This window comes from Carassius carassius, chromosome 15 (genome assembly GCF_963082965.1).
Source record: "Carassius carassius chromosome 15, fCarCar2.1, whole genome shotgun sequence".
NCBI classification, from domain to species: Eukaryota; Metazoa; Chordata; class Actinopteri; order Cypriniformes; family Cyprinidae; genus Carassius; species Carassius carassius.
The window spans coordinates 17,755,109-17,779,737 of record NC_081769.1 but is presented as its reverse complement, the minus strand read 5'-3'; the positions used below and the strand labels follow the sequence as shown (position 1 = coordinate 17,779,737).

General features: G+C 36.2%; 4 protein-coding genes across 5 annotated transcripts; 3 read left to right on the top strand and 1 right to left on the bottom strand.

Moving 5' to 3' along the window:
* Position 1: 1 nt before the first annotated feature.
* On the bottom strand, positions 2-3,732 carry LOC132158334 (E3 ubiquitin-protein ligase TRIM62-like). 2 transcript variants are annotated; one of them, XM_059567705.1, is made up of 7 exons: positions 3,234-3,732; positions 2,901-2,996; positions 1,401-1,634; positions 1,143-1,216; positions 924-1,039; positions 226-776; positions 2-175 (listed from the first exon to the last, which is right to left on the bottom strand). In XM_059567705.1, exons 1-6 carry the CDS (start codon positions 3,723-3,725, stop codon positions 238-240), a joined length of 1,551 nt encoding a protein of 516 aa, XP_059423688.1. In that variant the 5' UTR covers positions 3,726-3,732; the 3' UTR covers positions 2-175; positions 226-237. The 2 variants fall into 2 exon arrangements, with proteins under 2 accessions (XP_059423688.1, XP_059423687.1); XM_059567704.1 differs by having other exon boundaries at positions 2-776.
* A 688-nt stretch (positions 3,733-4,420) lies between these two features.
* LOC132157739 (nuclear factor 7, brain) lies at positions 4,421-8,184 on the top strand. The gene is made up of 6 exons (XM_059567037.1): positions 4,421-4,950; positions 5,039-5,134; positions 5,242-5,475; positions 5,597-5,679; positions 7,017-7,132; positions 7,290-8,184. The coding sequence occupies exons 1-6, from the start codon at positions 4,540-4,542 to the stop codon at positions 7,748-7,750; spliced, it is 1,401 nt and encodes a 466-aa protein (XP_059423020.1). The 5' UTR covers positions 4,421-4,539; the 3' UTR covers positions 7,751-8,184.
* Positions 8,185-13,135: 4,951 nt separating this feature from the next.
* Positions 13,136-16,643, top strand: LOC132158336 (CD209 antigen-like protein C). The gene is made up of 6 exons (XM_059567707.1): positions 13,136-13,477; positions 13,602-13,703; positions 14,969-15,124; positions 15,269-15,420; positions 15,547-15,668; positions 16,395-16,643. Exons 1-6 carry the CDS (start codon positions 13,381-13,383, stop codon positions 16,558-16,560), a joined length of 795 nt encoding a protein of 264 aa, XP_059423690.1. The 5' UTR covers positions 13,136-13,380; the 3' UTR covers positions 16,561-16,643.
* Positions 16,644-17,323: 680 nt separating this feature from the next.
* cops7a (COP9 constitutive photomorphogenic homolog subunit 7A) lies at positions 17,324-24,396 on the top strand. Its single transcript, XM_059567706.1, has 8 exons — positions 17,324-17,473; positions 18,282-18,404; positions 19,582-19,657; positions 19,917-20,005; positions 20,248-20,450; positions 20,563-20,668; positions 21,934-22,103; positions 24,065-24,396. The coding sequence occupies exons 2-8, from the start codon at positions 18,282-18,284 to the stop codon at positions 24,102-24,104; spliced, it is 807 nt and encodes a 268-aa protein (XP_059423689.1). The 5' UTR covers positions 17,324-17,473; the 3' UTR covers positions 24,105-24,396.
* Positions 24,397-24,629: the final 233 nt, after the last annotated feature.

Sequence of the window (24,629 nt, the reverse complement as noted above, 5' to 3'; positions counted from 1 at the left end):
CTGTCCTGCAATTGAGAAATTCATTTGAAGAATGAATTCATGTTTCTCCTTGTCCTTGAAACCTAATTAAATAGTGGTTCATAATATTATGATGTGTCATTTAGCAGACACCTCTGTTAAACTCAGAACATCTTTGTTATAATCTGATCTTTGATGACTAAGATATCCCATATGTCTCAAATCTGAGACGTTTGCATTGCAATGTCTCTAAAATGTGCAGCTAACTGCACTAGCGTGTCAGCGATTGCCCGTGTTGAACTCATACGAGCAGACAGAGAGAGGATCGCTGTTCATCCCGTCCAGATAAAGTCCTGGAACCAGAGTAAGACAGCAAGGCTGCTTTGAGCTGTAGTTTATCTGGGCCAAGCGAGACATGCTGTCAGCATTATAAAACGACACCTGCTTTCTGTCACAGTCCAGATACAACCCTATCTTCTGTGGTTTGTCTCGAGTATTCAATGTAGTGTCCTTTCCATCACAGGACAGAACGTATCCTTTACTGTGTTTAAGGTGGAGCAGGATCTCACTCTCAGCTGACTTTGCTGCACTTAGCTCTTTTTCTGATCCCATCTTTACTCCCACAGTCCAGTCTGGCTTTTCTCTGACCTCTATTTCCCAGTAGTGCTGGCCAGCTTGGAAGTTTTCCTCTGAAACTGTCCCAGGGTTGAAGTTTTTATACAGAACAGTGGCTCTGTCAGCTTGTCGGATTCTGGCGCCCCCTGGAGACACTTTTAAGTATGACTGTCCAGGATTTTTCAGGGTCAAACTCTCAGGAACTACAGCATAGACACAGACAGAAACATTATTAAAAGACAAATTACTTGTTGAATGAGAAGTTTTAGTAATTTTAGTAATTTTGCATGAATTTTAGAAATTTTCACTTTAGCTGAGTTTTACAATGTGTGTTTTGTCATATTCTTCACCTGGTTTGATGGATCCCAGCATCTCCTTCCACACAAAGAACTGCAGGTGAGTTTCATGAGGGCCGAGAAAGAGAGAGTCGGGAAGCACAGTAAGATCTTTCACTGTTGATGTGTACCTGAAAGTTATAGAGAACGTCAGCATAGCGCAGCTTCATTTCTACTCTACACACTGATATCATTCAGATCTCAATAACTGTAGCATCATTGTGCTTTATTTACTTGATATTTGATGGTGTCATGTCGGCTTTCTGCTTCATGTTCTTTGTCATTGGAAATCCTTTTTCATTCCACCACTGCAGACAAATACACTTTATTTATTATGTACAGTGTAAAGCATAACTGTAACTGAAAACTCAAAGGTAATACATTATAATAGATCCTAATAGATTATAAATAAATAATACAGTTTTTTAAAAACAAAACTGTCCCTTTAAAAAACAAAACCCTTTAAAAATAACACTGTCATGTAACTGTGACCTGTAGGAAGTGATCAGGTTCCTCAATCTCCAGGGCTGATTGCAGAATAATCTCCTTCTCTTTGTTTTCCATGAACCGTCTGTTTATCACTGACTGATTATTCTGCATAAATTCTATAACTTTCTTCTCCCTCTTCCCCAACTGTTGCTTCACCTCACCCTCTTTTTGTCTTAAGAACTGGTGCATTTCTTCAAACTGAGCAGAGATCTGGGCTGATAAAGTTTTGGATTTATCCTAAATAGAGAGAAAGAGAGAAAAAACATTCATATATTGTGACTATAAAATAGTGATTTGTTGTGTTTTCATTCTTACTTTGAGAAGTTCTTTCTACCATACCACATATTCTTCCATAAATATATATATATATATATATATATATATATATATATATATATATATATATATATATATATATATATATATATATATATATATATATATATTAGTGCTGTGTCAACGTTAACGCGTTAACGCATGCGATTAATTTTTGTCTGGTTTAACGTGTCAAAATATTTAACGCAATTAACGCAGCATCGGTATTTTCTGCCATCCGTTGGCTAGCTTTACATTATATGATCACGCTCTTATTCATTTAAATGCTTTTAAACATTTCAAGCGCGGCAAGACAAAAGAGAATGCGCTGTCTGTGAATGCCCTTATGTGACACATACACACGTACACACACACACACAATGCATAGACAGGGCGCCAGAATCCAGTTCTCTTAAGCGCTTGAACTAACAATAAACATCCCAAAGTGCCAGTTTTGTCGATTATCCTCATAAGAGCAATCTTAAATGATTTATATAAAGTCTAAAATGAACAAAAAGAGTTGTGAGAGAATGAGGCGAGATCCATAGACAGTATATAAACGGTGAGATCCGCGTGTCTGTCTGCTCTTAAAGGGACAGCAGCCAATAAAGCTTCCTGTCAGTAAAGTTAAAGAACAAAGGAAACAGAGAAAATGACTCGCTGCTCTTGACTAAATAACTTTTGTAGCTTTAATAAGGATTAACTATTTAATTTATAGTTTATGCAGTGCAGACTGCATATAACTTTGATAACTTTATTAAATTTCTGTATATTTCCTAACTGTTAAGACAGGAAGGGCAGGAGTAAACATGACATTTATTATGGGTTTATGTTAGCATTGTTTTAAGTTTACTTAAATTAAAAACTGTTATATTTTTGAAGCCTAATAATAAATGTAAAAAAAAAAAAAAAAATCAGTAGCTGTATTAATATCAGTAATACTGGCCTTCATTCATAAAAAGATGTCATTTAAACAAGTATTTAAATTTAACTGTGAAATTATTACATTAAAAAATATATTAAAAACATACAAAAACATTTCTTTTTTTATTGCGATTAATTGCGATTAATCACAGAAAAAATGTGTGATTAATCTAGTTAAAGTTTTTAATCGATTGACAGCACTAATATATATATATATATATATAATTTTAATACACACACACACACACACACACACTTTGATACCTCAGTTTTGGTGATTTCAGTTGTCTGTTGTTGGATCATGTAATCCAGCTGTCCATTTTCTTTGGCAAGAAAACCCAGTGCAGTCTTCAGCTCCCCCTAGAACCAAACCCACGACAGGCAAATGTAAAAAACTGACAGAGAACAGTGAAGCTTCTCTGAATATCTGAAATGAAATAAGCCTTGGAGACAAATTTAGAAACCTAATTATGCCATGAATAACATTGCACAAATAGCATAGGCTGAAATACACTCGAAAGCAAGAAAGGAGCTTTTAAGCTGCAGTGCTTTCATCAGGAAGTCAGAATCGACTCGTATGTAAAGGGTCTTGTTTACCTTGCTGATCTGTGCAGCTTCTTTCACTGGTTTAAAGATATGTCCTTTATGTTTGTCTCCATCCCTGCAGATGACACACACCAGCTTCTGATCAGTCTCACAGAACAGTTTAAGTTTCTCATCGTGTTCCGAACACATCAACATCCCTTCCGTTTCTGAGAGCTTTAAGGTTGCATTTCTTTCTTTAGGTGTAGATTCATCCAATTTAAGCTCGGCAAGGTGCTCTCTCACAGTGGATGTCATGTTCCTCAATAAACGGCTGGATTTCAGGTCTTCTTCGTCATAGGGAGTTTGGCATTCTGGGCAGGCACTTGGTCCCAGACTGGCCTGCATGTGGCCCGTGATGCACTTCCTGCAGAACGAGTGTTCACAAGAAAGTGTAACTGGGTCAGTAAAATCGCTCAAGCAGACTGAGCACTTTATCTGTAAAGACAAAGCTGAATGCATTTTTGCTTTCTTCCTCAACTGTGTTCTGCCAACGCCTTGTTTCATAAGCAAACACTTTCAGTTTCATATTTGGTTTGCAAAGCTAGGTAGGGTTCCTCCCACAGGTTGTGTAACTCCGAAAGAAACCAAACTGGAATATCACACATTATACCTACATACCTGTCTTTCAAAATACAGAATACAGACTCTGAATGTATTGTATTAGAACAAATACTTTTCAGCCACTGCTTGTTCTAAGCAAAGACAGTTCCATTGTTAATTTCTCCCCACAACCTTTACCATGTCATTTTTATAATAACAGCTGAACAAAAGTTTTGAACTTTTTTTGCACCCCACAAATCACACAATGTATTTATGGAGGAATAATGGTTGTGAATATCCATAAACCATTTTCAACATTTGTAACACAGAGTTCTTAGCTAAGCTGCTTTTTTCTATAAGAAAAGTCCATAAAGTTTCATACAATTAAAGTTTTTCACTGTGTAACAAAAAACTACATCAATACTGTGATAACACTTTACAGTGTTGTCATATTGGTTACGATATAATATATTATAAAATATATATATATAAATATACAGTGATATATTATCAGTGACCAAAAAAATGCAATAAAACTGCCGTACCTTTTTTGTTCATAACATCTAATGCATTAACTAATACTACTTAACTGAACCTTGTTTTAATTGTTGGCAAGTGTTTTTAAACGTTCTTGAATTCAATGAAGAGTATGTAAAAGATTCCGTTTTCTGGGTGTGTTTTAAGGACTGGCCAAACGTTACAGCTTCATTGTTCCATCAAGAACGACTGTACATACTAGTCTGACTACAACAGGTGAAGCTTTCTGTTTTTGCTGAACATGGCGTCAACACTTTCTCTCCACCTCATGTGTCCAGTGTGTTTGAGTGACTTCAACGATCCAGTGAGTTTACCTTGTGAGCACGTATTCTGCCGACAGTGTATTACAAGATGTTTGGAATCACATGAAGGTGCTCACAAATGCCCAGAATGCAGACAAAACTTCACCAGACAGGATCTTAAAGGTATCCGAGTGCTGAGAAATGTTGTGGACGTCTTACAACAACAAAAACACAAGACAAGACAACAGACTCCGAAGAATGCTCAAGAAATGCAATGCTCTGAGCATATGGAACCACTTAAACTTTTCTGTGAGAATGACCAGAGATTGGTTTGCCTCATCTGCAAGGAAGGAAAGAAACACTGTGGACACAGTTTCAAGCCTGTAAAGGAAGCTATGGAGATCAGTGAGGTTGGTAACTATTTATTAATTAAAAAAATAAGATGCAACTGGAGGAAACTGAGATGAAAATGTTGTGTTGTTGCCATTGTTCATTTAGAAGGCAGTGAGGGAAGCACTAAGATTTATTTTACATGACAACAAACAAACGGGGGACATGATCATGAGTCAGATGCTTGAAATCACAAAGTCTAAGGTAAGGCTATGAAAATACATTACTATGTTGTTGTTTCTTCATGTTTTTGGTCTGCCACTCTCAATTTTTGTCTGTCTGTCACATTTCTTCTACTATTCATATAATAGGAAAGGGCCAAACGACTTGAGGAAAAGATACATGTTCAGTTTAACAAGATGCATGAGTTCTTGAGGAAAAAAGAAGAAGAAGTGGTAAAGCAACTCCAGAGACAAGCAAGCAGTGCCGAAGTATCATTGAGGCAGAATTCATCATTTTTATCAAAGTTGCAAACAAATGGAAACAAACAGGAGTCCATATTGGAGTCAGGACTACAGATAAGCCAACCTGAGAGTTTTTTAGAGGTATTTTAATTATATTCTCCTAAACACAAATACAAAACCCAGTACCATGTTTGAACTATAATTTATCAGAAATTGCATGGTAGATTTCATTAAGCTTCAAAGCCGTTTCCAATGTTTCCAGTGGTGGAGTGAAAAGGGTTTCCCTTTGGTTGATACAATCACACTCAGTGAGAACAAAGACATCAAGTCTGCTCTGCAAACCAAGTAAGATGGAAAATGCATTTTCACAAACATTTCTTGTCTGCTTTTCCTGCTGTCCTCCACAATTTTTTTAATTTGTATGCACTTTATGATGCTGACTGCAACCACAGTGGCTGCACACAACTTCTCACAATTTCTTGTTAAGAACTTCTGTTTTGTGTGTGAAGCCTGTAGGTGTCTGGTTTGGCTGCATTTACTTTGTGCTTTCTGCATAGCACAACTGAAAAATCATGTTTCACTTACTGACCATATATGAATGGATGGGTGAATGAATAGCTGCACGTATAATATGCTCAACATTACTTTTGGAGGAAACTCCAAAAGTAATTTTAGTAAGTAAGTAAATTTAAGCTTTTTATTCTCAACCAGCTGTTATGCAGAAGTAGAAATAGCATGTAAATATGATCGTTTGATATTTTTCACGGCATTAGTTTTGAATGATTGTGATATTTTCAATGCATCCAAAGCTTACATCGCATCCAAAAGTCCCACATCCCACAGTATAGTTCTTGGACCCAATATCTCTCCTAGAAAGGTATCCTTTGGAGATTCCAACCAGTGGTGACCTTCTGTCACAGGAGCAGGGTTCAAAATATCACACCTGCTTCAAAATGTGGAAACTGTGGGTTTGGCTCCAGAGGTGGACCACTCTTAAATTCTGATCTTTTAACTAAGGTTGATGGGACGTAGGTAGCTGTCTCCTCATGGAAAGTGTATGGTCTGAAGTGGCAACTCTTTCATGTGAACAGCGCCCTTTAGACCCAGACAAGGAATAAGGAATGAGGAAGTTTTTCAGAGGAGCTTCCAATATATTCCAATAAACAAATAGGTTTTCCATCGATTCTTCCATCCTCGTTTTCTTTCCTTGCATCCCTTCCTTTCATTCTAAAGGGGATGGAACTAAGACGCCAGGAAAGGAAGCAAGGAAAGGAAACAGTGATGCACAAATAAAACACATTCAGACTGAGCATGATATCAGCTGCTGCAACACTGTAAATTATGTAAAGAATAACCGACGTCAATCTATTGAATTATAGAAAGTAAGAAGATTTGTCAACCAATCAGATTCAACTCCCCCATATATGAATTAAAAATAATGTTTTTTGAGCATTACATTTTGGAAACCTATTCTATAGTAGACCACCACAAAATCATCAATCTCTAAATAAACTGCCAGATTTAAAAGCTAGGATATAAATGAACTACACCACATTCGCACTGCGTGTCTAAGAACACAACATGAAAATATCTTGAGCTAGTGTTAACCACAGACCTTATTTCAGCTTAGATTCTTACATTCAGTTTGGCTTAAATACATTTCAAACTATTCCCTTGCACAGATTTAAATCAAGACTTGATGGTACTCGAGTGATTTCTGACCACTTCACCCTTGGCCCTTATGAAACTGACCTGCCACTAATTGTATGGAGAGACATGCTAGGCTCTGTTAAACGAGGTGAGTTGAACCTAAAGCAGCCTCTCACATATGCTTAACATTCTTTGTTTTTACACTTCACAGGTCATTGGATTTATGTAAACATGAGTTTTTGTTTTTTTATTAAGTTTCATCAATTTGATGAACGTTTGTTTTCCTGCAATCTTTTTTTCTTTAGACCTATCAGATAAATCTACAATAGACAAAGACCTGAAACTGACTATCAAAAAAGAGAGCCATCTGCAGTCTCAAGGGGAAGATTACTTTGCCAAATTCCAGAAGTTTCACAATGGTTATAAGGACAATTATGTGGAGAACATACAACCTGGTCAGGTGTACTGGGAGGTTGATGTAGGAGCTGAAGTAGGATGGGAACATGGACTCACAGTTAGATTTTACCCAAAGGACAAAAACGTTTCTGTCTGGCAGACACTGTTTTCTAAATGTTTTGAGAACATATCTCTTTCTGTAAAGAATGACAGACTGTATGTCATAAGGGGAGGTGAAGAAACCCCAATCGTCACCCAGATTATACCCAGCAGAGTCGGGGTTTATGTAAACAGTGAGAAACTTCAGGTTGTATTTTGCAATGCAGACAATATGTCTCTCCTTCACACAGTGCGGTGTGGAGATAAATAGATTTATAGGAATCAAAAATTCCATTTACTAAACCTGCTTTATATTTGGAGTGACATTTATAAAAAATTTAGTCTGAGAAACGGTCTGGTCATCCTATTAATTTTGATATAAAGTAAAATTATTGTAGAAATTGTGATTATTGTTATAAAACAATTTTGTTCTTGATTTAAATCTTCCATTCCATTCCATTTATGGGTACTAGACTAAAACTCTGATTCTGGGCACTAGATAAAACTTTGTTAACAGGTTTTGAGTAACATCAGACTAAATTTATGTTTGTTAACAGGATGTCAGCAAAATGTAACAAAATACACTATTTATCCAACATGATGTCATATGGTTTGTCATGTTTAAACTGGATGTTTGTGTTTATTTTGTTACATTTTGCTGACATCCTGTTAACAAACATACATTTTGTCTGATGTTACTCTGGTATTTTTTATATATTTTTTTGATGGTGATTTTGGTTCATGTACTGTGATAGAGTTATTGCTCCTGCAAAGGTTTGTGTATTAATTGGCATATTAAAAATGATGAAGACATTATAGTAATGTTTAAGTGAAAAAATAAAAGAATACTTCATCTGACCACATTTTAAGTGCATATAATTGTTGTATAAATTGTGATTATTGTTATAAATGAATTTTGTTATTGTTCTCACTAATAGATATTCCTCACTCTGCCTCTTATTTTAGGTACTATAAAAAAAACTCTGATTGTACCAGACAAAACTTTGTGAACAGGTTTTGGCTACAAGACAAAAAATATATTAGCTGACATGTACATACTGTAGTTGTATTTTGCCCCATCTGTATTACTTTTTGGATTCTTTAATAAAAGCTGCAATTGGATCTTGTTTGAGAGCACTTTGTGGCAGTATACTATAAATCTGACAACATTTAAAGTGCATAGCAAATCTCTACTGTTTCTGTTCCTGGAGATCTACCTTCATAAAGAGTTCAGTTCCAACCCTGATCAAACAGCTGTCTGTAATTATCAAGTGCTCCTTCAGATCCTAATTAGTAGGTTCAGTTGTGTTTGATCAGGGTTTTTATAGCTTATTTGATCAGGGTTGGAGCTGAAGTCTGCAGAAAGGCAGATCTTCAGGGTTGGGCACCGGACATGGACATGGATTTTAATGACCTGGACATGGATGGCAAGACACAAGAGTAGTCCAGTGTACAGACGTGGTCAATCTCTGGCGAACGATGTCCAAACAGGGTAATCCAAAGGGTAAATCTGAAACACAGGCGATGGTCCAGGCAAGGGGTAAACAGTATCTGAACAGGGCGAGATGAGAAGGGTAATCCAGAACAGGCGAAATACTACAGGTCAGGCAGACATCATACAGAATCGAGATAAACATGATAGAAACAGAACACGGGAAAACAGGCAATGTAAGACTATGACTAAAGTTGAAGTAAGAACTAGTGATGTTACATTATGTGCTGAGGCTTCGGAGCGTGTGTCATGAAATCCCAGCTATTGCAAGCCATTTTAGCATTAAATACCCCATGCTCTACTAGTCATAATTTATTTTGACTAGCCAAAATTCCAATTCCGGATATCTATTCTGCAATTTTGACTCGTGGTAACTGAATTAATATATCTACAATGAGAGTATGAATAGTCATTACATGCATTGAAGATATATGTTATTTTGACTAGTCATATTGTTCCATTGGAAAATATTTTCGGATCCCTTTAAATTAGTTCTGACTGGTAGAAATTGTAATTAAAGATATCTTTAATTGATTTTGTACAAGGCATAATTCTGATTAGATTTGATATCTCAAATTACAATTTTACTAGTGATAATTAAATTAGAGATATCTCTAACTGAATTACCACAAGTAAAAATTATAATTGAAGATATCTTTAACTGGTGTTTGACTAGTCATAATCAAATTTAAGATATCTTTAATTCATTATTTTTTAAAGATATCCAAAATAGGGTGAGAGCTGAGTTCTCGTGCCTCCCTTGGTAAAAACAAAAAAATTAGTCAATCAGCATCAAGTGTTTATTTTCAGCGCTGATGGGTGTTGAGAAAAGAAACCTCGTAGGGGAGGCTAGTCTCCCTTCTGGGATATTTACATTTATGCATTTAGCAGATGCTTTTATCCAAAGACTTACAGTGCATTCAGGCTATACATTTTTTACCAGTATGTATGTGTCCCCTGGGAAATGAACCCACAACCTTTTGCACTGCTAACGCAATACTCTACCACTGAACCACACATCAACCAATCATCATAGAGATGTAAATTACGTGATATTAGTTTGAACGTCTCCCACTGTGCTGATAATAAAGCGATATTGAATATTTGATTGCCAACATATTTACCAAGCTGTCTTTCAAACAGTATATATAAAAATAAAGGGAGAATATCCCTAAGCTGGATATAGGCCACAGCAGTCACGGCTAGTTAAATGGCACAACAGGCAGCTGTCTTTTAACACAGACCTTGAAGTGATAGGCCGGGTAATTGAAACTATATTACCTTGCTGTATGTCTGTCGTTTTCTTAATCTTTTCTGACTAAAAGCAAACAAAAAGCAATTTTTAAAATGGTTAAGCAAATAATAATAATAATAATTGGCAGGGATCCCCCAGACTAATACAATTAGTGTGCCTCCTCTATTTTAAAACCCACGAGCCACCACTACCCTGAAGCAGTTTATCCAGCAGCTTTTCTCTTATATATGTTGTTAGCACTTAGCATTAAACATTTGGCAGGGATGACCTCTGGGAGGAGCTGAGTAAATTTAGTCTCATGTCACACAACACGGAGAGTGACTTAAACTGTAATTTGTCAACTGGCCGCTAGTCCAGTTGTCTTTACAGACCCGGAAGAGAAGATAATGCTGAATAAAGTAATAATTTTTTTATTATTTTTGGACCAAAATGTATTTTCGATGCTTCAACAAATTCTAACTGACCCTCTGATGCTACATGGACTACTTTGATGATGTTTTTATTACGTTTCTGGACATGGACAGTATACCGTACATACATTTTAAATGGAGGGACAGAAAGCTCTCTGACTAAATCTAAAATATTTTAAACTGTGTTCCGAAGATGAACGGATGTCTTACAGGTTTGGAACGACATGAGGGTGAGTCATTAATGACATAATTTTTGGTTGAACTAACATTTTTGGGTGAACTAACCCAAAGGCTTCATCTCACCATTACTAAGAACTTAGGCAGAGATCAGGCTCCTTAAATAAACTAATCTCTTAGTCTCGCGTAACCAGACCTTCAGACTGGCGGCTGAAGGTCTGGAATCCATGGCAGCTTTCTTTGCCCAAGGCCCAGCCAGGAGGCTGCAGCAGTTTTCAGGGCGTGGAAACGTCGCCATAATAATAGACCGGTGTGTAAAACTCTCGGGTCTACTTTAAGGATTTTGTGCCGCAAACTTTAAATACTTTACATACTTTTGAGAATCCAGTGTTTAGTTAGAGCACAGTGATATGGAGTGACATTGTTATTTACTTGCAGTCTATGGGACTGTCTCAAACCTCAAGATTTTCATCCAAAATATCTTAAATAGTGTTCCGAAAACGAACAGAGCATTTACGGGTTTGAAACAACATTGAGGTAAGTGATTAATGACAAAGTTTCATTTTAGGGTGGAGTATCCCTTTAAAATTACTAGAAAGTGAGAGAGAGGTAGTCATTGGGCTTATGTAGGGTGTGGCAGCAGCTGTGTGTCTAATCAGTGCAATGGATGCTGGGACATGAAGTCCGGGATGACATGCAACAGTTTCTGAAGTGTGAGAGTAAATTCAAAGAAAAGGGTGACCTCTGGTGGCAATCGGACAGAAATCTATGGACAGGATTTGTGACACTAAAAATTTATAGATTAAAGTAAATCATTTTTTTAATTAGTAGTAGTAATAGTGGAGTAGGAGTAGTATTGCTCTCAGAACAGATATCTTGTAAATTTGGAGAGGATGCAGCTGTTTTTGAGAAAGAAGGAAAAGGAAGTGAAGAAACAGCTTGAGACATAGAAAAGGAATGCAGAGGCCATGCAGACTAACCTTTTTATGATAAAAGAACAGCTGCAAGAGATCAAGACACATCTGCAGTCTGCAATGAGAATGACTCTAGCTAGGCACTTTCTACAGGTCATATAAAAATAACATGACTTAATTTGTCCTGTTGGCATATACAGTACATACTTTAGAAATATTAACAAAGGTCCATATGAACTACTGCAATTAAAGTCTTACATTCACATTTACACTTAGTCAATTAGCAGACACTTTTCTGAGAAGCAACAAATGAGAAAATCACAAATGTTTTGTCTCATAAAATGTATTTATTCAGTTTTTCTTTTCTTGATTCAGTGAATGTCCTTTTTTGCACTCCAATTTCAAAGTGATAAGAAAGTGAATCCTATCTGGGGAATGCCTCGATCCCACCCGGGAAGTGGAAGTGTGGGAAAAACTCAACTCTGTAAAACTGTATTTTTGGAAGATGGAGACAGAAAAGCGACAATATCTTCATAGAGCTCTGGCAGTCTTTAATGAAAAACAGCAATGTAATATAAAACCAGGCCAGATGAATTAGCATGAATTCTGAGTCATGGACTGATCAATAGCCTGCATCATGCTTTCGGCTTGTTCTATCTGCACAGTCTGATGTCACATCAGTCTCTGAGAGTTGCACAAGAGAATCTGCTAAATCTCTCAGTGATATAAGCAGTGGTCAACCCCTACCGCTGAGGTTTCTTTTTTTTTTTTTCACCAAAACACTTGAGTAAAGGAATGACAGCAAAAGATATGAAAAGTGCCCCCCCCCACACTTTTAAAAGTTTAGCTTTTTTCCTATCTTAACTCTGGATTATGCATTAACTATGCATTATTATTTGTATTTCTCATAATTTCCCCCCCTGGTTTCTCTGAACCAGTAGAAATGAATGGCTGTAATTACTTCAGTAATTGGATGTCAGATTTGCCAAAAAAATTAAATGAATAGTCTAATAATATGTTTCACTTCTTATTAATTAATTAGGTTGCTTTTAATGTGGACTGCATGTAAATTATATAAATCTTTCTTCTTCTGTTAAACACAAAATGTGTTTTGATGTTTTTGTGTACAGATGCATTTCCCAACATGTTCAGTATGAAATATTTGACAGGAATACATGCAGGAAGAAAAAAAAAAAATTTTACTCTCATAAACAAATAAACAAACTGTTCTTTTTATTGGCTGGAATGATCTACTGACTCATTGACAAAATGGGTTGTTCTGTGCATGGTAAAAAGCTCAGTATTGCAAAACCAGCTTTCCTCTAATTCATCCTGTCATTGTTTACCCTAGCAGCCCTGAAACGTGCACATGATCACAGACACGGGGGGAGGGAGACCATGGGGGATAAAAGTTAGAGCCCAGTGAACTGTTGAAAGGAGCAGTTCATAAAAGTCTGAGCAGAAACACTCAGTTCGAACTTTCTCTTAATTTCTTCCAGGGAAGCTCTCTTTTGATTGCTCTCTTCCTCGTGGGCTGTTATTCTTTATTGGTGATTTAGAGGACAGGACTAGAAGATAAAGACATTACTCTTGTCAGAGAGAAGCTCTGTTGTTAAATAAAGAAGACGGTGTTTGACAATTTTTTGTTTAAAGATGGAAGATATTGAAAATTACACCAGTTTACATGAGTTCACGGAGGATATCTCTCAAAGTGGAAACAGACCTATACTCACAGCGCAAGGCAAACAAGGTAATGTATGTGCGTATATGTGAGTGTGTGAACTTGAAGGGGGAGTGGAAGATAAATGTAGAGAAATGTGGGACAAGTCAGAGTAATAGTCAACTAATCTGACGATGATTTTTTGTTTCATCAGGTGTTCACAAAGGGGCGATGTGTTTGAGGGCGCGGGGTTCTTTTGTACTGCTCATTGCTCTATTGATCTCAGTTTGTGTAAATATAGTACTGGGCGTCCTCTGTAAGTAAACACACATATGCACGTAAGCAAGCCTCTGAAACTCTGGGTTTCATAACCAATAGAAGAGACTAGACTAGAGATACACCAATATCAAAATGCTGGACAATACTGATAAGCAAATATATAAAAAAAAATCTTCTCTAAATAAAAATAAATAAATAAAAATAATGCATAATCACATTTTACATTCGGACATCAGAGCATTATATAATCTTATGTAGAGTAAGTCTAATGGAGAGTCTAAATATAAGTAAATAAAAGTCTAAATATATTCAGTTTGAGAATTGCTATTTAAATGTGATTATTAAATTATTAAATGTTTTGTTAAATTCATGTTTGCATTATTTTGAAGTTGCTAAAGAACACATTTAAAAGTTTTTTGTTTTTAATTATTAAAAGTGTTATTAAAGTGTTTTTCAATGATGGTAACACTTAGGTAATGTAAATGTATAATATGGGAAGTGAGCATACATAGCGAATATAAAATATGGTATTGATATTTTGTAGAATAGAATAGAATAGAATGGAATAGAATAGAATTAGGGATGGATGAATATTAAACTTTTGCAAGATACTGATATGCTGATGTTAAAATTCTGTAATATTTTGTCTAAATATTGACATTATGTATAAATGTAAATGTGACCTTGGACCACAAAATCAGTCTTATTTTTCAAAATTGAGATTTATGAAAACTGAATAAATAAGCTTTCCATTGATGTATTAAATCACACAAATCATTATAAATACAGTGAAAATCGATTTAAGCATTGGAAAAGTATAACATACAAGACAAATTAGAGTTCCTTTTGAGAATTGCTGAAGATTACATTTAATTATTTAATTAATAGTATTTTTAATATTGTAAATTTAGGTGAGCATAGGATGATGGCAAATGTGATCTACATGTAACAAAAATTTAGAAAATAAGTATAAAAAATATTGATAAATACAGATTAAAAAAATGTATATTATGGCCAAGTAATAATGAAATATAAACATAATTACAGAATAGAATAGAATAGAATAGAATAGAATAGAATAGAATAGAATAGCCTTTTTTGCTATTGACTGGTAAAATGTTTTGTATACAGCATCAGGAGGATATGCATGCAGACATAATTCCAAATATAAATTCTAGATATCCCTGGCAATGATTATAAATAGCTGATTTGTTGGTAGCTAATTTGTAACTTAGAAATGTATGAAGTCTTTGCACGGCTGCTGGGTTAATATATTGATATATAAACTCTGTCTCTCTGCAGTGGCAAACAGTCGCAGATCATCTGTCTCTGTAAAGCCAGTCAAGAATGATGAGTCTGAGGCTGCGTCTCTAACTCTCAAACTCACAGCCATGCAGGAGCGTTTCTCCCGCCTTTGCTCTGTATACACAACCCTTGGACAGACTTGTTCAAAACCAGGTGAGGAAACAAAAATATTTGGGTATGTACAGCCTATCTGTGAAATAATATTAGATGCCCAAGGGTCAAACTTATTTTCTTTTCGTTTTTCATTTTTTCTCCCTTCCTTTCACCCATTCATTCATTAACATCTATCGTCTGCAGTGATCAAATGTAGACCATGCCCAGAAGACTGGCTGCATCTAGAAGGGAGATGTTATTTCTTTAGTGACGATAAACTTGACTGGCAGCACAGCAAAGAGAGCTGCGCGTCTATGGGCAGCCATCTGACTATACTGCACAGCCACCAACAACATGTAAGTGTGGCAGTGTTTGTGAGTGGAATTCTTACGTATACAAGATGAGAACTTTAAGACCAAAACTTAAAAATTATGTTAATTCAATATGGCTGATATATTGATATGTTTTTGTTTTTATTACAGCACACACTTGAGAGTGTCGCACGCAATCGTGGTGGATACGATTATCATTACTGGATTGGTTTATCAGACATTGAGACTGAGGGTGTGTGGAAATGGGTGGACAATACAGTGGTTAATACAACGTACGCACACACACACACACACACACACACACACACACACACACACACACACAAGTTTACTTAGCTATCTAAATGGGGAGATTCCATAGGCCTTATGTTTTTCACAAAATAATGCCAACTAGGGGTTTCCACATTTTCAGTGTACAAATATGTTATTAATCCAATAATAGCTTTTATTTTTGTGTTGTACCTTCTTTCAGAGCTTTTCCTCACCACTGTTGCCTTTAACTTGCTTAATTTTTCTAGTTTATTTATCTTTTTTTTAATTTGTTTGTTTGCTCATTCATTCTAATATTGGTGCAAAATATTCAGTCATTTGTTTTGGATAAAAGCCAATTGCTTAAGTATCATGTACCGGTATACTTTTTTTCTCACACAGTATATATGTAACCCTGGAGCACAAACCCAGTCATAAGAAGCACAGGTATATTTGTAGCAATCGCCAACAATACTCTTTATGTGTCAAAATTACAGATTTTTCTTTTATGCCATAAAAATATAGCCTATTGCTACATTTATAGTTTATTTCCCTTCATATTTGGGGCTCCTTGGTTCTTAAAAAAAAATCTGAAAACCCTGAATCTGGACGGGTAAAACCAAAGCAGGAATTTGTTTAAAAACAGTCTCAGTGACAGTCAAGGCATTGGTGGTTATTTAAATGCAAATGGGTGTCCCTGAGGCGGTATTAATATCATGTTTTCCTGATTGTTCTGCTGCTCTCTGTAGGTTCTGGAGTGAATGGGATAAAGAGCCCAATAACCACCAGTCAGGAGGGATTCATGGAGAAGACTGCGCAGTGCTCAACTCTCACGCCAAAGCCTGGTTTGACGTGCCCTGTGATTTCAGTTACAAACGAATCTGTGAGATGGATCCTATCACCATTAACGTTTGATTTGAAGAGAAAATGCATACAAATGAATTTCTATAGTTTTTTTTTATTGCCTTCATTCTTTTTAATAAACAGGAAAATGGAAATTCTGTGGTGCGATTTAATTTTTTGTGTCTTTGATTTGACTTGAGATTTGGGACTCTTAAAACATTGCGCAATAATGTTTTGTCCTCTCATCATCTCCCTGTTCGTCTCAGGCACCAAAAAAAAGTTTTTAAGTATTATGCAATCAAACTTATCCAGGCACTTTTGCAATAACCAGTTTGCTGGAAAAAAAGATAATATCATAGAAAAGTCTAAGCGGGCTTGTTGGTCTCAACTGGTCTTCTAACCTATCAGGATGACCTGTTGGCTGGTTTAGTAAGGTTTCAGGCACTTTTTAGCCGGTCAATCTGAGAAACCAGCTCAAGCCAGCTAAAACGAACAAACAAACTATTAGGTTGATTTAATGAGGGTACAAGAAGAATTCAATATAAAACATAATTCAACACAAGATCATGACATTGCACAATAGTTTGTTCTGCAACATTTTAAGCTATTCTGTGTCTTCACACAACTCCTCTACAGACACATCAATTCTTTGTACACAGTTGACTGCATTTATATAAAGATAAATTATAATACATAAATTTTTAATCTAAATGCATATTTGGTTTTGTAAACAAATGTAATATAAATGTAATTATTTCTTTCCAAACTTATATTTAATCGCTGGTTTAGTTTCACTTGCTATAGTTCTCAGAACCACACGGTGGCGATGTGTATCCGCTCACTCTCGCAGTCTCTATGTGGCCACGCCCACCTTGCTACCTCTCCGCCAATCAGAGAGCACGTTTTCATGTCGCAGCACGCTTGCTAACGGAACTAGCAGTGGCACCACAGTTGACACAAACAACCCTTAGTCTTTATAAATAAGGTAAACATTCCGCTTTTTCTGTACGTTTCACCACGCGAAATGCGGTCGCATGTTAATATCGAACATTTAAGCGTACTTGACAAAGTATGTAACGATGGGTGTTTACGTAAAACCTTATTTTACCATCGACAAGGCCTAGCTGCTCGTGTGTTGATGTACTTCATACCGGGTGCTGAACACTGAGCACGAGCTGACTGGTTTATTCGGATTAACAACACAGAATGCTTTTAGACTTCAGTTAATAGATTATACGTACAGTTAGACTATAGATTCATGATCCAAAGGCTAGTAACTTTGTCGAGGAACACAATTAACACTTTTGTTCACTAATAAAGCATTGCTTGTTTTCATATGTGTTGTTATTCTACATGCATGCGTGTGTGTTATCATCTGTAGCCTCCTAAGTAATCTCATTATGTCAAGAGCATTTAAATTCATATCTTCCTGGCTGTCTCGAGCTGTAATCCTCTAGTGTTTAATCATAATGAAAGTGCACCATACACAACTTCGCCCTGAAATTGTAGTTATTTTTACCACGAGCCGCCTGTCATATTAAATTCTTGCATCAAAGTGTCGTCGAAAGCATATTGCTGTGGATCAACAGCAGTTGATCAGATCAACAATCCCAGTAAATGGCTTATTGTGCATGACTTATTGGGACTTGCAAGTACAGATTTAATAAGAACAGCTCTTGCATCTTGTACATAGTCCTGAACATCTGTGAATCTTGTTCTTTAGATTTGAATATCCACCTCATGTTTTCAGAAGCTGGGATCTGGGTTGTTTAAACCCTCTTTCTTTCTGTCAGATGGAGGTGGATCAGCTGCTGTCTCTCTCAGGTTCAGCTCTGGCTCAGGCCATCAGCTCTCTGCTGGAAACCCCAGGCCTCTATGTTTTCTCAGACATACTAGAACTGCCCAACGTCCGCGAGGTGAGTTTTTGTGCTGAAAAATCTATTTCAGTTTGACTTGATGACTACATAGTTTCTGTGTCAAACGTTATTATTTTAATGGCAGCGTTGGTGTGTCATGTTTAATGTCAAGGCGATTAATCATTTGTTCAAGCTCTGAGCCATTTTGTTTTTTTCTTGACGTGTTTTGTCCGTAGTGTCTAAAACCAAATTCAGTCTCGTTCAAATCAGATTAGTGTTGTAAGTTTTCAAGAGCATATTACACTAATATAATTTGAATGGGATGTACAAAAAAAATCTTATTTTTTTGGTTTGATTCACATTCAAACTGACAGGCAGTCAGGTTGCAATTACACGTTTTTTCCCCCCATTTAGAATATTCTGTATATTTGAGGTCAGTATTCATTTATATAGATACTTATATTAGATTATATATTAAATTGAAATTTTGTAATACCACCATTTGAAAGTTTGCATTTTCTTTACAGTTTTGACAGAAGTCTCTCATTCTTACCAAGGCTGCATTATTTGATCCAAATAAAAACATGAAATATTAGAACAATTTATAATAACTGTTTTCTATTTTAAGAAATGTAAAAATGTCATTTATTTATGGTTATGGCAAAGCTGAATTTTCAGCATCTTTACTCCAGTCTTCAGTGTCACGTGATCCTACAGAAATCATTCTAATATTCTGATCAACTACTTAAGAAACATTTCTTCTTATTATCAATGCTAAACAAAGTTGTGCAGCTTCATATTTTTGTGGAAAATACGCTACATTTATTACATGATTGTTTGACTTGAAATGCACTTTACTGTCATTTTGATCATTTTAAAGTGTATTTGCTGAATAAACGTATTTATTTCTTTCATGAAAAAAGTACAGACTCCAAACTTTAGAACGTAACAGATATTTATTGCATTATATATTATTATTATTATTATGTAATTATTATTATACTGATATTTGTTAGGAGTGCTATAATAAAAACAAATTGGCAAGTCAACAGATGTCATCATCAGTGCATTACATGCATGTTTCTCTGCCTTATATTGCACCGAGATCCCAGAGTACTCGTGTACCGCACCGCCATTCCTAAAGAGCCCAGCTAAAGTGTTTACCTGCTCAACACAAAATACTTCAACACTTTGTCATATCAGTCATTGTCTGCACTTCACTTCTCTCTCTCTCTAGCTGGAGACGGGTCCCCACGCTCCAGTCTACCAGCTTCTCAATCTTTTTGCATATGGAACCTACTGCGACTATAAAGGTAACCATGACAACAAATGATCTGACCAGATATTGGCCCCCCGAGGCAGTGGGTTCATTCCCTGCTCTGACTCAGAATGAGTCTGTATATGCTGCCCTTTGCCTTGCTAAATAAGTTAACTCCTGTGAGGGGGAAGCACGAGTCTCTGGCCCATGTTCTTTTGCAGATTTTACCAGGGCTTTAATGTAATCAGTTGTTTTTCTCCCGGCTGTGCGGATGGATATGATGTATGTTAATTTAATGCATGTCTGCCATTTAGAGAGGGCAGCCTCACTTCCTGAACTCACACCCGCCCAGAAGAACAAACTGCGTCACCTGTCAATCATCAGCCTGGCCTCCAATCTAAAGGTAGCGATTCATCCGTCCTCGACTGAGGGTTTATTAGCACTGTTTTCAATGAGTTCCGTTATGATCAGCACACAGCTGTTAACAATATGGGCTATTAGTGTTATTGACTGCATGATTGACGAAACCAATACTCTCTTATCAAGCCTTTGTAATATTACTAAAACAAATGAGAAGTTTGAACTTACCCCAGAGCATAGAATTCAGAAGAAATGAAGCTAAAAACCACCTCTTTCTCTGGATAGTGTCTGCCGTATTCACTACTGCTCCAGCAGTTAGAGCTGAAGAATGTACGCGAGCTGGAAGACCTGCTGATCGAGGCTGTTTACAGTGACATTATCCATGGGAAACTGGACCAGAGGAACCAGCAGGTCGAGGTAGACTGCAGTATAGGTCGCGACCTGGGCCCCAACGAATTACCCAACATTGTCAACACACTGCAGGAGTGGTAAGCTTTGATCGTGTTTGCGTCAGTATGCAGTGATGGATTCTGTTGCTCATATAAAAAGGAAAATGTCTGGCTGGTGGTATTAAATATTCTGTGTGTTTGTCTCTCTCAGGTGTGCAGGCTGTGAAGCAGTTCTGTGTGGTATTGAGGAGCAGGTGTCGAGAGCCAATCAGTACAGAGAGAGCCAGCTCAAGGTCAAAGTTCAAGTGGAAACAGAGGTTTGTGTGTGAATCTCTAGCCTTCCTAAGTGATATACAGTATGACAATGTCTATGATAAAGAAGAAAGAAAAAGTATTCATGAGTTTGACATTTTTTAAATTCATCATTTGGCATTTCAAATGACACTTAAATGTCATGTAAAAGTGAAGTTAAAAGTAACATTTTTATTTTACCCTTACGCTTTGTATATAACTAAGTGTACACATTATTTTCCAGGTTTCAGAATACATTCAATATTTAACAATTGTTAAATATCTATTTATTTATCTATAGATATACATTTTATATAAATAATAAAAATTGTGTCAAACTACTTTGAAAACTATGAAATTCATTCTTTTGAAGCTTTTTTCCTCATTATGATTTCAGGACAGTTGCATCACCCTGCCTTTTGTTTTTTGTTTTTTTACTTTGAGCCCCCCTAGAATATCAAAATGAATGTCAACTCAGGAATCTAAAGCATGTTAATAATTGTAGACGTATATTAAAGTGATTTTGTATGATTTGCAAACAAAAATAAGCATTACCGGTAGTTCATTGACCCACGTATAAAAGCAGCTTTATGTGTTTAAATGTTAAATTAAACATTAAGTATATAAAGGCTATGTTTAGAATAGATAGCGTTTTCTTAGTTTGTGATTGGACTGCCAAAAGATACAAATGTATTTTTTGTTATTTTAATATGTTCCTTAAGGTTCAGTTATAATGTTAATAAATTATTTTGCACAAAAAGTCACCTGAAAAGCGACTGAATGCCAGTAGATGGGGCCTATGGTGCAATGATGTTTAACTATTCTTTAATGTCTTGTTCTGGCAGCGGTCATATGCAAATATATTTGCCTGTATGATATTACAAATCCCACAATATCCAAACGAGACGTTTTCGGAGCTTGATTAAATAAATGCTTTGTTTATAATGAGTAGGACATTTTAAGCTGTTAAACCTAAAGGATGTTTTAATGGTGTGAAAAGATCAAAGCAGATTAAATTTTTCGTGTCATGGCCCTTTAAGACATTTTTACACAAAGTTAGATCAATATTCAAAACAACCATATTTATTGGTTATGTTAGTTTACAGCATAGTGCTGTTTTAAGTGTTTACTATATATTTATTTTTATAGTAGACAATATAGAGTATACTGTGTTTTAATATGGCATCTTGAACATAGGTGCTTTTCACTGTATGTTTAAAGAATTCTTTTTTATTTATCTTTGACAGCTCCAGGATTCAATTACAAGTTTTTTTCTTACCTCTTTATTTAGGTATCCAACTTACAAAAAACCCTCAAGGCAAGTTCTGCTTCCCCATCATCTGGCCCCGCCCCTGCTGGAGCAGCATCCAATCAAGATGCAGACCAGCCTGCTGAGCCAAGAGACCCTGCCTCCTCTCAGGAACCACGGCAACCAGGAAAAAAGAGCTCAAAGGTCAAAGGGTACGTAAACTGAAATTTAGAGATTTCTGCTTCAGAAGCCATTCCAGTGTCTTTCTATAATGTACCATAACACTAGAAAACATCACAGTGATTTATATTAAAAAGGCCTGTGGAGGTTTTTTTTTTTTTTTTGGCTATTGAAGCTACTAGTCTCACTACCCATAAATCATAAATCCCAGGGAGTTCATATTTACTAATAGCATTTTTAAGCACACAGAATATGATTTATGAGTATTTGTGTGCGCTGTTTCAATGAGCTTATGTACTGCTTCCTGCCTTTAGTCAAGTGTGATGTATAAGAAATCAGCCACAGGCTTATAGTCCTAATTAAGCCTCAGTGAGTTTAAAAATTGTCTTTGTCCTGGTTTGGAAATCTCATGTCAGGATGTGCTCTGGAAAGAGAGGGGGCTTTTGATCACCACTGCCTTTTCTTTGTCACTGAAGAATGTCAGTTAAGAAGAGGTATAATTTATTCAGGACTGATCTGACACAGATTAATCTGAGTCCAAGGCTTTAAAGGAATCTCAGTGGAGAGTCGTCATTAATATTTTAGGACGACTCCTTGTCCGTGTGGGAAGCTGCTGCAAATTTTCCGATAATAATTATGCAGTTATTAATAGATGATTAGGAAAATACATTAAAGACAAGTCCTGGCTACATGTTAAGATAATTTGCATTTGAGGCATAATGAAATTAATTTAGACTTGTACCTTTTTAAGGCATTCAAAATGAGCATAAATATGGCCAGATAAATAAAGATATAGTTCACCCAAAAAATTTGCTGAAAATGTACTCACCCACACCCACCCAAGATGTAGATGAGATTGTTTTCTTTAGAACTGATTTGGAGAAATGTAGCACTACATCACTTGCTCACCAATGGATCCTCTGCAATGAATGGGTGCCGTCAGAATGAGAGTCCAAACAGCTGATAAAAACATCTCAATACAGTGATTGATATGACTTCAGTCCATCAATTGACGTATTGTGAAGTTAAAAGATGTGTTTTCAAGAAATAATCCATCTTTAAGGTTTTACTTTAAAAGAACACTCCACTATTTTTGAAAATAGGCTCATTTTCCAGCTCCCCTAGAGTTAAACAATTTTATCGTTTTCGAATCCATTCAGCAGATCTCCGGGTCTGACGGTAGCACTTTTAGCTTAGCTTAGCATAGATCATTGAATCTGATTAGACCGTTAAAATCTCACTCAAAAATGACCAAAGAGTTTTTTGGTCCTATTTTTCCTATTTAAAACTTGACTCTTCTGTAGTTACATGGTATACTAAGACTGACAGAAAATGAAAAGTTTTGATTTTTGACTATACTTTCATTCCAGTGTAATAATGAAGGAACTTTGCTGCCGTACCATGGGGGCAGCAGGCGCAGTGATACTACGCAGTGCCTGGAAATAGTCCCTAGCTAGGTAACTTCGAACCGTAGACTATTTTCAGGCGCTGTGTATAATCATTGCATCTACTGCACCTATGGTACGGCTAGAAAATCGCAACTTTTCATTTTATGTCGGCCTTAATACATGATGTAACTACAGAAGAGTAAAGTTTTAAATAGGAAAAATATAGAAACTCTTTTGTCATTTTTGAGCGAGATGCTAACGGTTTTAATTAGATTCAATTATCTATGCTAAGCTAAAAGTGCTACCGTCAGAGCCGGTGATCAGCTGAATGGATTTGAAAACGGTAAAACTCAACTGTTTAACTCTAGGGGAGTTGAAAAAGGAGCCTATTTTCAAAAATAGTGGAGTGTTCCTTTAAACCGTGACTTCTGGCCAAAATCCCAGTCGGCACCCATTCACTGTAGAGGATCCATTGGTGAGCAGTGATTTTCATTTTCGGGTGAACTAATCCTCCAACATTAAAATATGCACTATTTATAGCCACAAGGAAAATCATTATAATATCAAATTTTCACTGAACAGTTCTTTCTCTCTGTATTTTTCAGGCTTCGTGGAAGCGGAAAGATTTGGTCAAAGTCAAATTGATCTCAAGCCCTGAGTTCAATCTTCAGTTACCCACTCACAGACAAATATATTTTGTGGACTGCTTGCTTGGATAGACAGATAAATAAACCTTTTACCACTTCTCAGACACAACCAACCATCATAGTCTAATACAACTTTTACACAACGCTGGATGTTTGTTTATGTACGTGTGTGTTGTAAATGTCATTTAATTTGACTCATAGTTCATTTTCCTTGCGTGTTTGTTTTTTGTTCGTTATTAAATCTGGATGTAAATTGATGAAGCCAATGAATAAATGATATCCATCTGTCACCCTGTGTAATCTCTGGCTTTCATGTCTCCTTTCCTCTAATGTTAAGTGCTGCTAAATGTTTCGTCTCAATGGGGGCATGTCTGTTAAGAGGTCATGGCATTAATTAGCCACACTTTAATGTTGGAGCCCAGAAATAACATCCTGGTTTCCTCTCAGCATATACGCTCTTTCCCACCACTGTGTTATGCGAAATGCTCTTTATCCAGCCATAAAGCCTGACTAAATCAATGTT

What these genes read in the sequence shown, in the direction of transcription:
- LOC132158334 (XM_059567704.1), bottom strand. Translation starts at nt 3,725, where the DNA reads ATGAAACAAGGCGTTGGCAGAACACAGTTGAGGAAGAAAGCAAAAATG. An exon ending in AACCTGATCACTTCCTACAG is followed by an intron (nt 1,217 to 1,400) that starts GTCACAGTTACA and finishes ATTTGTCTGCAG; the next exon opens with TGGTGGAATGAAAAAGGATT. An exon ending in GCTGGGATCCATCAAACCAG is followed by an intron (nt 777 to 923) that starts GTGAAGAATATG and finishes TCTATGCTGTAG; the next exon opens with TTCCTGAGAGTTTGACCCTG.
- LOC132157739 (XM_059567037.1), top strand. Translation starts at nt 4,540, where the DNA reads ATGGCGTCAACACTTTCTCTCCACCTCATGTGTCCAGTGTGTTTGAGT. An exon ending in AAGCTATGGAGATCAGTGAG is followed by an intron (nt 4,951 to 5,038) that starts GTTGGTAACTAT and finishes TTGTTCATTTAG; the next exon opens with AAGGCAGTGAGGGAAGCACT. An exon ending in TTGAAATCACAAAGTCTAAG is followed by an intron (nt 5,135 to 5,241) that starts GTAAGGCTATGA and finishes TTCATATAATAG; the next exon opens with GAAAGGGCCAAACGACTTGA.
- LOC132158336 (XM_059567707.1), top strand. Translation starts at nt 13,381, where the DNA reads ATGGAAGATATTGAAAATTACACCAGTTTACATGAGTTCACGGAGGAT. An exon ending in CACAGCGCAAGGCAAACAAG is followed by an intron (nt 13,478 to 13,601) that starts GTAATGTATGTG and finishes TTGTTTCATCAG; the next exon opens with GTGTTCACAAAGGGGCGATG. An exon ending in TGCACAGCCACCAACAACAT is followed by an intron (nt 15,421 to 15,546) that starts GTAAGTGTGGCA and finishes TTTTTATTACAG; the next exon opens with CACACACTTGAGAGTGTCGC.
- cops7a (XM_059567706.1), top strand. Translation starts at nt 18,282, where the DNA reads ATGGAGGTGGATCAGCTGCTGTCTCTCTCAGGTTCAGCTCTGGCTCAG. An exon ending in GCCTGGCCTCCAATCTAAAG is followed by an intron (nt 20,006 to 20,247) that starts GTAGCGATTCAT and finishes TTCTCTGGATAG; the next exon opens with TGTCTGCCGTATTCACTACT. An exon ending in GTCAACACACTGCAGGAGTG is followed by an intron (nt 20,451 to 20,562) that starts GTAAGCTTTGAT and finishes TGTCTCTCTCAG; the next exon opens with GTGTGCAGGCTGTGAAGCAG.